Source organism: Mus caroli, chromosome 17 (genome assembly GCF_900094665.2).
Source record: "Mus caroli chromosome 17, CAROLI_EIJ_v1.1, whole genome shotgun sequence".
Classification (NCBI taxonomy): domain Eukaryota; kingdom Metazoa; phylum Chordata; class Mammalia; order Rodentia; family Muridae; genus Mus; species Mus caroli.
The window spans coordinates 66,938,202-66,953,709 of record NC_034586.1 but is presented as its reverse complement, the minus strand read 5'-3'; the positions used below and the strand labels follow the sequence as shown (position 1 = coordinate 66,953,709).

Sequence of the window (15,508 nt, the reverse complement as noted above, 5' to 3'; positions counted from 1 at the left end):
CGCCCTCGAGCCGGAAGTGCGGCGCCGCCACTGTCCCGCCCCAACCTCCGCTGGTCGCAGTCGCCGGTCGGATCCTCTCGGGTGTGCAGCATCAGGTCAGGTGAGTGGCTCTCGACCCCGCGGGGCATCTCCCGGGCCGCATCTGTCCCTCGTGCTGCGCAACCGCGCCTGGAGCCTGCGGGCGGCTGGACCATCGGCTGGTGGAGCGGAGGTGGCTCCGTTCGAGGCCCTACGCGGTTCCTGTGCTGGCGAACCCTGGCCGAACGAGGCCCCGGGACCGTGTGCACTGGGCCTGCGACATCCGATGACTGACACCTGGTGCCCGCACCTGCCGCGGCTGCAGGCTGCAGGTCCAAGCTGAGTGTTAGCGCAACTGCGTGCATCCGTTCTAGACGCGTTGGGGGAGGAGAAGCCCGCTGGTGTATGGTTCCTGCCAGAGGAAACCAGGAACTGGTACTAGAGTTCCTGGTTAGCAAATGCTAAAATAGGCCGATATGCATAAATTCTTACGGTCTTAGGTCTTGCAAAGATTTAGCTCATTGTTAGAGAAGGACAATTCGAAGAAAGCTGGAAAGAATGGAGAACATATTGAGCCAGGGATCCAAGATGAACTGGTGGATCTCTGCTAGGAGGTACCGAGCGAAAAGCTCAAAAGGTGGCCAAGCTCAAAAGATGAGCATCGTATTATGTGCACAAGAAGCGCGGATGGTCAGCACGAAGGGAGCAGAACAATAACAGAGTACTAGCTGGGAAAGAGGAGGTAGTTAGGGTAGGGCTCCTGGATACACACGTCCCCGGGCGAGACCCTATACAATAAAATAACGTAGTTAGTTAGCGAAGGTAGGCCTCTTTAGAGGTGTATTGAAAACTCGATGAGAAATGAAAAGTTACGTAAGAGGATTTGCGGAGTCACTCGCGCCCCACGACAAGGAAGTAACACGACAAAGGATGTTTAGGGAATCGGGTTGACAGCTTTTGATATAGAGATGGCTTGGCTGTAGTCCTGTGTGTTAGAGAAATATCACAGCATTTTCTCCTTCAATAAACCCTTAAGTGAGGTGATGTCATTTGCCTGGGAACATCACTTCAGGAATTCACATGATGCCATCAGGGTTTTTCTATCAGCTTGCTCCTCACTCTGTCTCTGGTCTCTCTCTGTCTCTCTCTCTCTCTGTCTCTCTCTCTCTTTGGTCTGTCTCTGTCTCTCTCTCTCTCTTTGGTCTGTCTCTCTCTCTCTTTGGTCTGTCTCTCTCTCTCACACACACACAAAGCACCTGTTCACTGAGCTGCAGCTTATGAAGGACAGATCCCCAGGTGATGGTTGGCCAAAGTTAGGAAAGGCAGGGATGGTACCAATATCCCCATTCCCCCAAGATTGAATGATACAGTTGTGTAGGGATGGCTTTCATCTGCCCTGGTTATCAGCGTCTTTGATTCTTCTATGACAAGTTTTACATGGCGGGCAAAGCAGGTTTCTCTTCCTCCCTCTGAAGGTTTATCACTGAGTTCCCCTTACCTGGCACAAGCCAGATAACAGGAGAAAAAGGGTATCAACTCACTATGTGCAAAGGAGGAAGACAGGTAAACAAATGAGCCTCCAAAAGCTTCTACCGCCTGGAGGTGGTGGCGCACACCTTTAATCCCAGCACTTGGGAGGCAGAGGCAGGCGAATTTCTGAGTTTGAGGCCAGCCTGGTCTACAGAGTGAGTTCCAGGACAGCCAGGGCTTTAGAGAAACCCTGTCTACAAACAAACAAAAAAGACTACATGATGTTCAGAGGAGTCAAGTGGCTTGAAAAACATGATATCCAGGACAGTCCCTTTGGGCTCTGGGTGTGGTGTCACCTCTGGACTTGTTTCCAGACATTAGAGGGATGTAGCCGTAGTCTACTCCATTCTTTACGGGCGTGCTCCCCGTGGTCAGATCCTTGGACTTTGGAAGAGAAAGGGAGGCCAGACAGACCTTAAAGGCACCTCTTGGTTGGTTCTCAGCATGGCAGGCATCGTACTTCACATCAGCTTCAGGAACATAGCAGCCTTGCCAGTGGCTGAAGTTTTCACGATCGGCCCTTGCAGCTGCTGATACGAAAGGCACAGGGCTGGAGGGACATGTTCTGAGGCTGGATTCCTTAGGTGTTCCTTCTGCCCCTTCCTAGCTTTTATCTGAGAGGTTGGTATAGCAACAGCGCTCATGTTATAAGCTGTTGTGAGGATTAATTATTAATGTGTGTGGCATGCTTACCCCCGTGCCTGGTACACCTGCAGCCTGCTCCTGCGGTAATAAATGTTCCTCCCAGGTACTGAGCCAGGGGTAACCAACCAGCTGGTGGGCTTTGTGAGGTGGTTGAATGTGAGCAGATTCATGTGTAGTTTCGGGGGGTGAGGGTGGGGGAAAGCCTTATTTTAGGGGTGCTCAAATCCAGCACCTTACCATGAACATTTGCATATGCAGTATTGTTTGCGATGGGATAATTACATGTATGTTGCTGCTTGCCAGGGCACCTGCAATGTGCAAGCAGTTTTCCTAAACTCTCATCCAAGTAGAAGGGCAAAAGGCTGTTAAAGGGTATTTGTAAATTATACGGCAATATAATTATACTCATTAGTAGAAGAGAATAAAGAGCCAGGTGTACAGCACTGACTATCGTGTTTGAGGGCCTGGGCTTGATTCCCCACACACTCAAAAAAAAACTTTTTTTTTTTTTTTTTTAATAAAGAGGCAGAAGGACCCTTGGGTCAGTCTCAAAAAAAAAAAAAATTACATTTAAAAAAGTCAAGCAAGTCAGAGTGCAAGGGTCAGAGGTGTGTGCCACCACACCTAGCCAATAAATTCCAGTCTTTAAAATCCAGAAATCCCCAAGCAGTTTAGTCTTGCATGGTTGTCTTCATCTAAAGGGATCCTGTCCAGCATACAGTCGTCCTTTGACTTAAAAGGAACTCAGACAAGAGAGGTCGTTGAATGAATGCTTCTAATCCTAGCACTTTGGAAGCTGAGGCAGGAGGTTCCTGAGTTTGAGGTCAGCCGGGGCTCTGTAGTAAGACTTGGTCTCAAAAAAAAGGAAGGAAAAGAAAAAGAAATTCAAACAGGCTCTGCCAAGGGGGCTGAGGTTCGCAGTTGACTTCTGGGACTTTCTGGAATGATGTTAGCGCTTATCACTTAGTTGGTTGTTAACGTGGGCGTACACGGTGACACAAGTGATGACCTGAGGTAGGGAGTTAAGTGGCAGAGACACCAGAACACCTGTGAGGGAGAAGAGAGTACAATCTCTGTGGTGAGTGTGAAAACACATGTATTCACCGATGTGAAGGAAGGTCGTAAAAATTGTGTTTAGCTCTTTAAAAGAGAGATAATTATGGAACCGTAAAAAAAAAAAAGTATGTATGTAACATAAAACCAATTATATGCCATTAAGCATATGAGGTTAGTTTTGTGACTCATTTCAATTTGGTTATGTTCGGAATTCCCTTTCTGATTGCTGCTTTCAAACTGGCCTTGCACCCAATCCAGTGAGTCATCTTGTCCACGGTGATTACAGGAGAACCTGTGTGAAACTTCTAGATTCGGACAGACACTGGAAAAGACAAAATTGAATTAAAAAAAAAAAAAAACCCTTAGTTTGAGTCCTGGAGCCAGTCCGTGCTTTCTGCCTTTGATGGCTCCTCCTGTGAATCTGCTCACACATCAAAACTCCCTCACTGCACACCCCCCCCCCTCGGTGTCTCAGCTGCCACTGTAGTGTAGCTGGGCTAAAAGGAGAATTCTTTCTGTAAAGATTTTCTCTTATCTGTGTATGGGGTGGGGTGTGTGCGTGTGAGAGGTATGAAATCCCAAGGAGTGGAGTCACAGGTGGTTGTGATATTGCCCCACCTACCCTGAGCAGCCATCTTGGTCCTCTGCAAAATCAGTGAGCCCTCTTGACTAGCTGTCTCTGGCCACTAAACTTTGATGGCTTTACAACTCCTTTGCCCACAGAACCAGTCCCGCCCTTTTCTCCACAATCTACTAACTATCAGCAGTGAGTTTTGTTTTTAGATTTTTATGGCTTGTGCTTTTTGGTTCAGTTTTTTTGAGACAAAACCTCACTCTGTAACCAGGCTGGCCTGGGACTTAACTGTGTAGGCCAGGCTTAGCCTCGAACTTGCAGCAGTCCTCTTGCCTCGACCCCGAGAGACCCACACCCAGCTTGAGTGGTACTTTCGAGATACAAGTTTTTCAACCAGCAATTAAGCAAGTCCAAGGGTAGAACTTTGCAGGAAGCAGTCATTAGAAAGCAAGAAAAACCTGCAGAGCGGTAAAGGAATGTGAGATGGAATGGTGGTAAGAAGTGGGAGAAAACTTGTGAGAGAAGACTCCTCTGAGAGAGCTTACCGAACAGGGTGGAGTTCTATTACGGTCACTTATTTTTTTGTTGTTTTACCAGAAATAGAAAATTCCCCAGGCACCTGACTTGTGGTCCCTTTGAACTCTGTGGTGCTAAGCCTGAAACAAAGATGTTTCCTCCTGTCACTCAGAAAGAATTCACAGAACAAGGGCTCTTAACTTTGTTATCAACACCTATAAGGCAATACCCGGGGGTTTGTTGTTGCTATTGGTTTGGAGACTGGGTCTTTATAGTCCAGGAACTTAACTGCATACCAGGCTGGCCTTGAACTTAGAGAGCTCTTCCTGCCTCTGCCTCTAGAGTGCAAGGATCAGAGAGGTGTGTGCCACCACACCTGGCTAATAAATTCCAGTCTTTAAAAGCCAGGAATCCCCATGCAGTTTAGTCTCGCATGGTTGTCTTCATCCGGAGGGATCGTGTCCAGTGTGGCTGACTCACACAGGTAACCTGTTGCCACTGGCTTTTGCAGGAGGCCTCCATTCTCTGCTATCTGGTGCTAGCATCGGCAGATTGACTCACAGCAGAGCAAGCCGGGGATGCAATGTCTGTGGCAACAGTCAACTGACACCATTGCACAGTGCACTGCTTACACTGTTCCTTCCCCACTCTTACTTCCGGGTGGCTGCACGGTGACGGCCATTGAGGGTCATCTTGGAGCCTGACAACCACATTGGCAAGAGTGGGAGAAAGGACTTTCAGTGCCATCAGGAACCATTCAGGTTGAATAAACGTTGCGGGGAGAGGAGGGTGAAGGGGGCAGATTTCTCATTGAGCACTCCCAAAGGATCTGGGGGTGCTCATCTGGCGATTCCTTCTGTACTTGTTCAAGGTGTCCGAAATTTGGGGTTTTAAGTAAAATGTCACCTTAAAAAAAATCGACAAGGGCTGGAGAGGTGGCTCAGTGGCTAAGAGCACTGACTGTTCTTCCAGAGGTTCCAAGTTCAATTCCCAGCAACCACATGGTGGCTCACAACCATCTGTGAGGGGATCTGATGCCCTCTATCGATCTGTCTGAAGACAGTGTACTCATATACATTTAAATAAATAAGTTTGACAAGCTAATTTTTGAAGAAATATTAAAGGTCATCTCTGGGCTACTACACAAACCTTCCTGCAGACTGCAAATAATTTGCTAGCTGCCAGTTATTGGCTATGAGTTACCTCTTACTTAGTGTGTATGTAAGTGGAGGCCAGAGGCCAGTCCCTGGTGTCCTCCCTGAGGTGCGTTCGCCTTCTTTTTGAGACATGGCCTCTGCTGGCCTGCATCTATATCTAGACATGGACTCTCGGCTCCAGCTCAGGTCCCCATGCCCAAAGGCTAAGCAGCAACCGAGCCAGCTTCTTGGCCCATGAGTCACCTCTTGCATGGATGAAGAGACTGAGGTGGCTAAAGTAGCCAAAAATCAAAGAACTGGAATTAGAATTCAGGCCTCCCATTTACCCAGAGTGACTAACTTTGAAAAGCCAAGGGAAACTGGACATGCATGCAGCCAGTGTGGGCTAAGTGGTTTCAACCTTAGCTGTGCGTTGGAACTGCCTAGTGCATTGATGATTTTTTAAAATTAATTATTTCATGTTTATGAGGTTTTTGTGCATGCCTGGGGCCTGTGGAGATCAGAAGCGAGTGTCAGATCCCTGGGGACTAGGTTGTCCACAGAAGCAACAAGGACTCTTAATCAATGGACCAACTTCCAGCTCCCACCTAGCGCACCTTTAAAACTAAGTTGGCCTCCGCTCCCAGCACTCCCTTTCTGTTAGGCTAGACTAAGACTCGGGCATCAATTTTTTTTTTTTAAATAGACTTCAGAGATGGCTGGCACACGAGTATATTGCCTTGTGGTGGCGACTGATCCTTGGGGAAGCATCAAAGGGACGTTGGATTCCTCGGGCGGCAGCAGCATGTGCTCTGAGCATCTTTCCAAGCCCAAGGAAGTGTTAGGGATACAGAGAAATACTGAAGTGTTTTAGGAGGAAAATCCCTTTTGTTTTAAGTTAAAGGTAATTTACCTTCTGGGCTATGATTTATTGTGAATACTTTCATCAGTGATGGTAATGACTGTAGTCTAAGGGTAGAGGGTTGGGTAAGGCGCTCCCCCCTCCTAAAGCATTTTCATTAATAATTGAGCATAAAGGTTTTGTCTTAGTCAGGGTTTCTATTCCCGCACAAACATCATGACCAAGAAGCGAGTTGGGGAGGAAAGGGTTTGTTCAGCTTACATTTCCATACTGCTGTTCATCACCAAAGGAAGTCAGGACTGGAACTCAAACAGGTCAGAAAGCAGGAGCTGATGCAGAAGCCATGGAGAGATGTTCCTTACTGGCTGGCTTCCCCCGGCTTGCTCAGCCTGCTCTCTTATAGAACCAAGACTACCAGCCCAGAGATGGCACCACCCACAAGGGGCCTTTCCCCCTTGATCACTAATTGAGAAAATGCCTTACAGTTGGATCTCATGGAGGCATTTCCCCAACTGAAGCTCCTTTCTCTGTGATAACTCCAGCTTGTGTCAAGTTGACACAAAACTAGCCAGTACAGGTTTCTCTGTTAAATCATGGCTAATAAAAAGTGATGCCTCTTGTTAACCCCGTCTGACCTGCTACGCTTCATAGTCAATCCAGGCTTTGGCTTCTCCCCATTAGTCGCTCCTGTCCGGTACAGTCTGACTGTCTGTGTAGTTTCTCAGGTGTAGTTTGGGCTTCTATGAAAACTCCTCCTGTCTGTGGCCCGATTGCGGAGAAAAATCACCACTCAGAAACCCAGGCTCACATCTGTTGGGAACTTTGAAAGATTTCAAGGGAGCTACAATAACTAGAAGAGAGGTTAACAGGAAAGAGGCTGGGGGTGTGTGTGGAGAGATTAGCTGTAGTAGAGTTTGGGGATACCCAACTTGGGGGGTTATTTAATGTCTGGGCCTTCAGCTATATCATTTCAAAAGCAGGCAGCTTCATTTAATGCCGGGATGTTTAAACTTTCTCCACTCATGATTTCTTTCTCCTGAGAGTGAGTACGTATGTACGTGTGTATGTATATGTAATAGGTGTACACGAGGCTGACTAAATGTCTCCGTATAAAGGCCTTTTCTGCCAAGTCTGACAAGCCCGTGTTTGGATCCATGTGGTGAGAGGAAACCAATTCTCAAACACTGTCCTCTAAAATGCATACGCATGCGCATGTGTGGGCACACACAGATTTAAAAACAAAACAAACAGACAAACCAAGTGTGGTAGTGCATGCTTGTGATACAGGCACTGGAGAGGTAGGATCTGAGGAAGCTGTCTCAAGTCAGTGATGACGGTGGGCTCTCCCGTGGTGGCAGGAAAGAGGCAAAGGAACCCAAGGACTGGTTTACCGGGGAGAGATTTAGAGAAGCTGACTCGCAGCTTCCCGGCTGGGAGAGTGGGGGACTGAGAGCTGAGGAAGTTGAGGGACGGGATAATGGATTCCGTTCCCAGCCCTTTGATTCTTGCAGTGTCTGTAGGATGTCCAGAATGGGCCTGTTGCCTAGACAGCTAGACGTGAATCTGCAGCTCAAGGTGAAGAACAAGCCTGGAGGTGTAGGCCCTGGAGCCAGAATGTTGCAGAGGCAAGAGGATGCTATAGCAGCCTGGGATGCATAGTGAAACCCTGTCAGAAATGCCGGGATATGAGACGCCTGGGTCCCTGAGGGGAGATGGAAGCGCAAGAAGACATTCTGGTGGGCCAATACCGGAAGTAGGAGAACTGAGGCTGCAGTGGAGGGCCACCTCCCCACAGCCCGGCACACAACGGTGTCAGGTACAGTACAGGCCCTGAAGAAAGACTTCCTGAGGTGGTGAGCTGAGGAGTGAGTCTCCCATAAGTAACTCACCAGAGGCAGTGGAAGAGAAAAGTTATTTAGGACACACGGGGACATGGACCTGTTTAGAAATTGTTTTTTAGAGCAAATCCAATCTGCATTGTCAGGAAATCAATTCTGTTGACAGGATTCAGTGGAGGCAGCTCCATCCACTCACAAATACTCCACAAATATACCAGCAGTCCAGTTCAGTAGTGTCAGGATAGCAGAGTTAGCACGACACAGCAGAACCAACCAGGCCTCAGCCAAATCAGCGAGAGTCAGCAAGAGCGATTAGGACAGGACCAGCAGGGACTCCAGAAGTTTGTTTGCCAAGCCTGTCTCAATGAAGTGAAGACCAGCAAAGACTTGAGACCAAGGAAGCCTTGTAAAGCTAGCTATGCAAGCAAGCCTCGATCACTGTCCGTTGAGTCCTGTTCATACTCCCTCCAAACATCGCATGTCCTCCTTGGGAGTCTTAACCTCAGCTGACGTTACTCTGCCAGTCAACCTGAGTCTGCAGAAGCAGCAAGAAGCAAGAAGCCACCAAAACACCATCTGAAGTTTTGAGGGCCTTTCTCACCATGGAGTCATAACAAGTGGAGCTCAGCTATGCAGTGTAAGATGAACCAGTACATACGTGTGGTTAGCAAAGAATCCTTCATTATGAGTTCTTTCATGTGCTTGCCTGAGCAAAACATCCTTTCACCCGTGTAAGTGTCTGCCCCAGCAAAACACCATCCAATACAGCTAACTTTCCAAAGAAACCATAAGTTTCCACTTCAGGGGTGAGACAGTAGAGGAAGCCAAGATATTCTCTCAGAAGGCAAGCGGGAGGGAACGTTTTCTCTGGACCAGAGTTTTCGTTGGATTGGTGGTTTTGATACACCTTTGCTCGATTTTCAACTGGTGTGTGTGTGTGTGTGTGTGTGTGTGTGAAGTATATTTTGTTTTTGTGCTTCTGGAGATGGGACCCAGGACCTTGAACATACAAACAAGTACCCTACCACTGAGTGTATCCCCAACCCTAAAAATCTTAAACTCCCAGCACTTAGGAGACAAAGGCAAGAGGATCATAATTGAAGACCAGCTGGGCTACAAACATAGTAAGACTCTAAACAACGAGTGAGTGTGTGTGTGTGTGTGTGTGCTTAACAAAGTTGGGTTTCCTTTTTTGTTGTTTGAGACAGGATCTCGCACTTTAGACCATGCTTGGATTAAAGATGCACAGCGTCACGCTCAGCTCACAGTTGGGTTTCTTTTCTTTTTCTTTTTTTTTTAATCTTCATATTTTTTATTTATTTTATGTATTTACATTTCAAATGTTATCCCCCTTCCCAGTTTCCCTTCCATAAACCTCCTGTCTATCACCTCACCCTACCCTTGCTTCTATGAGGGTGCTCCCCCACTCGCTCACACAGTCCCATATCCCCACCCTGGCATTTCCCTACAGGGTGGGGGTGGGGTGGGGTGGGGTGGGAATCGAGAGCCTTCACAGGACCAAGGGCCTCTCCTCCCATTGATGCCAGACAAGGCCATCCTCTACTACATATACAGCTGGAGTCATGTGTACTCTTTGGTGGTTTAGTCCCTGCGGGTGGGAGGGCTGGTTGGTTGATATTGTTGATCCTATGGGGTTACAATCCCCTTCAGCTCCTTCAGTCCTTCCCCTAAATCCTCCATTGGGGTTCCCGTGCTCAGTTCAATGGTTGGCTACATACATCCGCATCTGTATTAGTCAGGCACTGGCAGAGCCTCTCAGGAGACAGCTATATCAAGCTCCTGTCAGCAAGCACTTGTTGGCATCCAGAATAGTGTCTGGGTTTGGTGTCTGTATATGGGATGGATCCCCAGGTGGGGCAGTCTCTGGATGGCCTTTACTTCAGACTTTGCTCCACACTTTGTCTCTGCATTTCCTTTTGACGGGAATTGTGGATTAATATTTTTGAGGTGGGTGGGTTGGGTTTCTTAGACAGTTTTAGGTTTGAGTAAATGACCCGGTCAGTAAAGTGCTTGGCCGTGCAAGCGTGAGTCTCTGCGTCCAGATCCTAGCGCTCACATAGAAAGCTGGTACATACACTCACCCAGAATCCCAGTGCTGGGGGGGCAGAGGGGTGGGGCTCATTGGTCCGCCAGCCAGTTGGTGAGCCCTCCAAGTGCAACAAGAGAGCCTGCCTCAAAAATTAGGGTGGAGGGCACTGGAGAGATGGCTGAGAGGTTAAGAGCACTCACTGTCTGCTCTTCCAGAGGTCCTGAGTTCAATTCCCGGCTCACATCTATGAGATCTGCTGCCCTCTTCTGGCCTGCAGACATACACACAGGCAGAATGCTGTGTGCATAATAAATACATAAATAAATCTTACGAAAAATGAGAGTGGAAAGCGTCTGAGGGAGACACCCACTGTCAACCTCTGCACCTCCACATACATACATGCATACACATGCATATGCAGACACCTTTAACAGAGACATAAACACAAGCATTAAGGGAGGAGTGCTTAGAAAAATGTCAGCACACACTTGGGGAAGTAGGTGAGGGTTTCTCTAGAGAGTCATGCCAAAGCCACTTAAGGTCGAGTGCTGTTCCTGTTAGTCGCTTGCTCTGCAGCATGTTTTGATAAGTGCCGGTGAGTGACTGTGTTCTCACCTGTCAGCCTCGTCTTTCCCCTTAATCAGGGACCAGGCTGCTGCACCAGCTGAGGCTTTCTGACAATGCCTCTCTCCCCCGCCCCCTCCAGTTATTTTAAACTAGCCACGCTCCCTAACCAAATCTTTGCATTTGGCGTCGTCTCATCGTTGACTTCTTGAAGAACTCTTGATTAAACCTCAAAAAATGTTACTCTTTGGTTAGTTTGAGACATGATCGGCTGATAGAACTTATCCGTGCCTTTAGACTGCTAATACCTATTAAATCTTGAAATAAAACGAGTATCTCTCACATGAGAAAAACTTTTATCTGACAGTTCCAGGGTTAAGAAAGTCAGTTGACGCTGAGGGTGTAGCTCATTGGGAGAGCCATGTAGCATGCATGAGAACCTGGGATTAAACCTATTTTGGCAAGTTTTATTACACTTGGCATAAGCTGTAGTCATCAGAGAGGAGGGAGACCTCAATTGAGAAATGCCGCCATAAGATCAGGTGGTGAGCAGGCATGTAGGACATTTTCTTAGTGATTGATGTGAGAGGGCCCAGCCCATGGTAAGTGGGGCCATTCCCTGGGCTGGTTATCCCAGATCTCTATAAGAAAGCAGAAAGCAGGACAAGCAAGCCATGATGAGCAAGCCAGTAAGCAGCCCCCTCCCAACAGCACCTGAAGGCTCTCACCCATCTGTAACTCCAGCCCCAGAGGATCCAGCACCCTTTTCTGGTCTCCATAGGCACTGCACACATGTGTATAGACATACATGAAAGACATACACATAAAAATAATAAAAGCTCATAGTTAAAAAAAAAAAAAAAAACCCAGCCTTGTATTTGTGAGATTTCAAATGATGTATAGCCAGTCTTCTGTGACTTAGATTTTTAACTTGGCTTCTAACTCCAAAGCTGACAGTGTTGTGTTCTATTTGCTGTGGAGCATCGTCTGATAAAGGGGATAGATTCTGAGAATGTCATTGTTAGGTGGTCTCATTGCTCTGCAGACCAAGACCATGTGGTATACACCATTGTATATGTTATTTGTCATTGACCAAAACATGATCATGCATGTACTGATATTGTTGAGAGTGCTACCAGGGCATGTACGACCCCTATAATCCCAGCACTCCAAAGACAGGCAAGAGGACCAATAAAATACGTTCTTTTTGCCTGTTAAATGGCCGATGACTGTCAGTAGAGTAATGCCCAAGCCACTTGCAGAATCTCTGGGAACGATTGGGAGGATGATGGAATTCGGGCGTTGTCAGATGGGGAGATGCAGGGACAGCTCGAAGTCTAAGGGGAAATTGAGTCTAGATGATGCATCTTACAGGTGAGGACCGTATCTGACTTCCCTAGTCTACAGTATCCACTCAGTTCTCACCATACGTTATGGTAGATATTTTTTTGTTTTTATAAACTTCTGGTGGATAAAAATTAGTCTTGGGAGCTTTTCCAGTTGCCTGTAACTGCAACTTCAGGGCTCCAGCGCCCTCCTCTGGCCTCCGAGGTCACCTGCACTCATGCGCACACACCCACACACAGACATAAATACATACACACGTAATTAAAAATAAAAGCTAACTCTTAAATTAGTCTTTTTTGTTTTGTTTTGTTTTTGTTTTTTGAGATAGGGTTTCTCTGTATAGCCCTGGCTGTCCTGGAACTCAGTTTGTAGACCAGGCTGGCCTCGAACTCAGAGATCCACCTGCTTCTGCCTCCCAAGTGCTGGGATTAAAGGCGTGCGCCACTACCGCCTGGCTCTTAAATTAGTCTTGTGAAACGTGATGTAAAATTCATTGATAAAATCTGTTCTTTCAAGTCCACCTTAACCGTCACGTTGGAAATAAAGCTTGGGCATACTTTTCCCTCTCGAAGCAAATTTCCTTATTAAGATATTTTTACTATATAGCTTAACACACAACTTTAATCCCAGTACTTGGGAATCAGAGACAGGAAGATCTTTTGTGAAGTTTAGGCCATCCGGGGGTTAGGCAATGAGACCCCTGTTTTAAAGAAAGAAAAAAAAATTTATTTATTTTTATTAATTTGAAATGTGTGTCTACCCTTCTTGCTTTACTACATATTATACATTGTTTTGTTTATTTTCAGATTTGAACCGCCACCATGTCGAGCAAAAAAGCAAAGACCAAGACCACCAAGAAGCGCCCTCAGCGCGCAACGTCCAATGTGTTTGCCATGTTTGACCAGTCCCAGATCCAGGAGTTCAAAGAGGCCTTTAACATGATTGACCAGAACCGGGATGGCTTCATTGACAAGGAGGACCTGCACGACATGCTGGCGTCTCTGGGTAGCCTTTCTGAGCATTTTCCCTTTATGTGAATTCTTCCTGTGGTGATCCATCTCTGGATCGTTTGTTCTGTGATTTAACCCTTGTTCTGAGGTACCTATGAAAAGCTTTCAGGTGGCGGTAGGGCCCCGATAAGGAGCAGGGATCAGCTGCAGGGTGAGTACTTGGCGGGTACTGTGCCTGTTAGCTAAGTAGATTATGTCATGCAGGAGCCTGAAAGCCATTCCTGTGTGTGTGTGTGTNTGTGTGTGTGTGTGTGTGTGTGTGTGTGTGTGTGTGTGTGTGTGTCTGATTGATTGATGTTGGTTGGCTAGGTACAAGAGATGAAAAGATGCAGTAACAAATGTAGCTAGTGATATACAGTAGGCAGTATCCTGTGGGTGGAGGACAGGTCAGGAACAAATGGACAAAGAGGTACCGTACCACACATAACTAACAGTGGGTGTCTGGGAAGGAAGGGTGGTGGTACTCAAAGTGGACCCCAAGAAGAGAGACTTCCATAATAAAGCTCTTTATAAAAGAGAGAGAGGGAGGGGAGGGGGAATACATTTTTGTAAAAACCATAAATAGAGCTGATGAGATGGCTCACCAGGTGAAGGTGCATGCTGCCAAGCCTGGTGACCTCAGTGTGAGCCCCGGGATGGAGAGGCCTGGCTGCTGGAAGTCATTCTTCGTCTTCCCTGAGTTTTCCTTGGCACCGATGCACGCAAGCGCGTGCGCGCGCGCGCACACACACACACACACACACACTCTCACTGTCAGGAATTCTCTGGCTGACGTCCTATGTTTTGTTTTCCATGGGAACTGAAATCAGGGTCTCTCTTTACTGTGAGTGCTCCAGTCCAGGTCTGGCCTGGTGGCTCATCCATCAACACGCAGGAGGAGGAAGCAGGAGAGTAACAGCACTTGGGTTGACAGTGCTTTCTGTAGAATCGTTCAAAATAAGCTGCAAGTCGTAAGCTGACCTAAAAGGTTTAACTCAGATGATGAGCTTATAGGTCATTTTGAAGCATACCAGCCCACGGACAACTGTATCATGATTAGAAACAATGATTAGGCAAATGTTGATTTGTCTTTGAATTGCTGGTGTTGAGACAACCCTTAATGAACCAATGTAGAATCAATATCCAGCCTGTGATAGTATGGTGTTTTGCCTGTCAAAGTTTGAGACTTTGGGGTGTTGTTGTTGTTGTTGTTGTTGTTGATTTTTAATAAAAAGCAATGAAGAAGGTAGCAAGGTGGTTCGGCACAGAAAGGTGTTTTTGTCTTAAGCTTGTGGGGTTTGAAGAAGCAGAGAGCCAACTCCTGAAAGTTGTCCTCAGACAGTCATACATGTGTTATCCTGAATATTACATGTACATGTAATAAAAACCTTTAAAAAAAAAATAAGTGTGCTAGCATAGCAATAGCCAAACCATGCCAACCTAAGTGGGTTTTCTCCTTTGTTCCAATGTGCGCCCTCACAGGGAAGAACCCCACTGATGCCTACCTGGACGCCATGATGAACGAGGCCCCAGGCCCCATCAATTTCACCATGTTCCTCACCATGTTTGGAGAGAAGCTGAACGGCACTGACCCTGAGGACGTCATCAGAAATGCCTTCGCTTGCTTCGATGAGGAAGCCACAGGTAACGCTCTGTGTGTGTGTGTGTGTGTGTGTGTCCTCACTTTAGTGTACATGGAGCATATTTTAGGACATTTTTTAATGTGTGAAATATTTTTTTTTTTAGTCAAAACAAAAACAAGCTAACCAAGCCTGTTATTTTAAAATAGGGCAGTAGAACCAAAAATGGCCTGGCCATAGATCTGTTGTAGGTCATGAAACGGCTTCGCCTATCTCATGCACCTTTGCATCTGGCTTCAAGCTTCCTAACAAAATCAGACGTGTCCCCGTTAGGTAGTCTTGGACAGTGAAAGCTGTGCTTTCTGAGACCCCTGGCTTCTCTGAAAAGCAGTTTACAGTGTGAGCACTTGAAGTGTTCTGTGTCTCTGGGCTACCTGGGGTTTTGCTCTGTTTTGTCTGGAGAATCACATTTCAGTGTGAAAAGCCTTCCCAGTCTTACCTTCCTCTCCTCCTCCTTCCTTCTTCAGTCATTTCTCCTTTTATTCCGTACCAACCTCCTGCTGGGTCTCACACATCGCCTTGGTATCTCCCTCCCACAGCCCTGGCACATGGCTGTCCCTGCACTGGCTCTGGGTGACACTGCCTCTTGTTCTGGGCAGCTACCTCTTAATTTTTACTCGACTTTGTGATATTGTGGTGTTTAAAAAGTTGTTTTTCTTTTCTGTGGATAAATATTACAGCTGTGTGTGTGTGTGTGTGTGTGTGTGTGTGTGTGTGTGTGTGTGTGTGATGCACACCTGTGT

The 15,508-nt window shown here is 47.0% G+C and overlaps 1 protein-coding gene across 1 annotated transcript in view; it reads left to right on the top strand.

Moving 5' to 3' along the window:
* The window catches only part of Myl12b (myosin light chain 12B), a 16,488-nt gene continuing 980 nt past the window's right edge, over positions 1 to 15,508 (top strand). Inside the window, exons 1-3 of the mRNA XM_021185837.2 lie at positions 1 to 100; positions 12,943 to 13,141; positions 14,608 to 14,769. Of these exons, the coding sequence (XP_021041496.1) occupies positions 12,958 to 13,141; positions 14,608 to 14,769 (346 nt within the window). The 5' untranslated portion in view covers positions 1 to 100; positions 12,943 to 12,957. The remainder of the gene's footprint in view (positions 101 to 12,942; positions 13,142 to 14,607; positions 14,770 to 15,508) is intronic.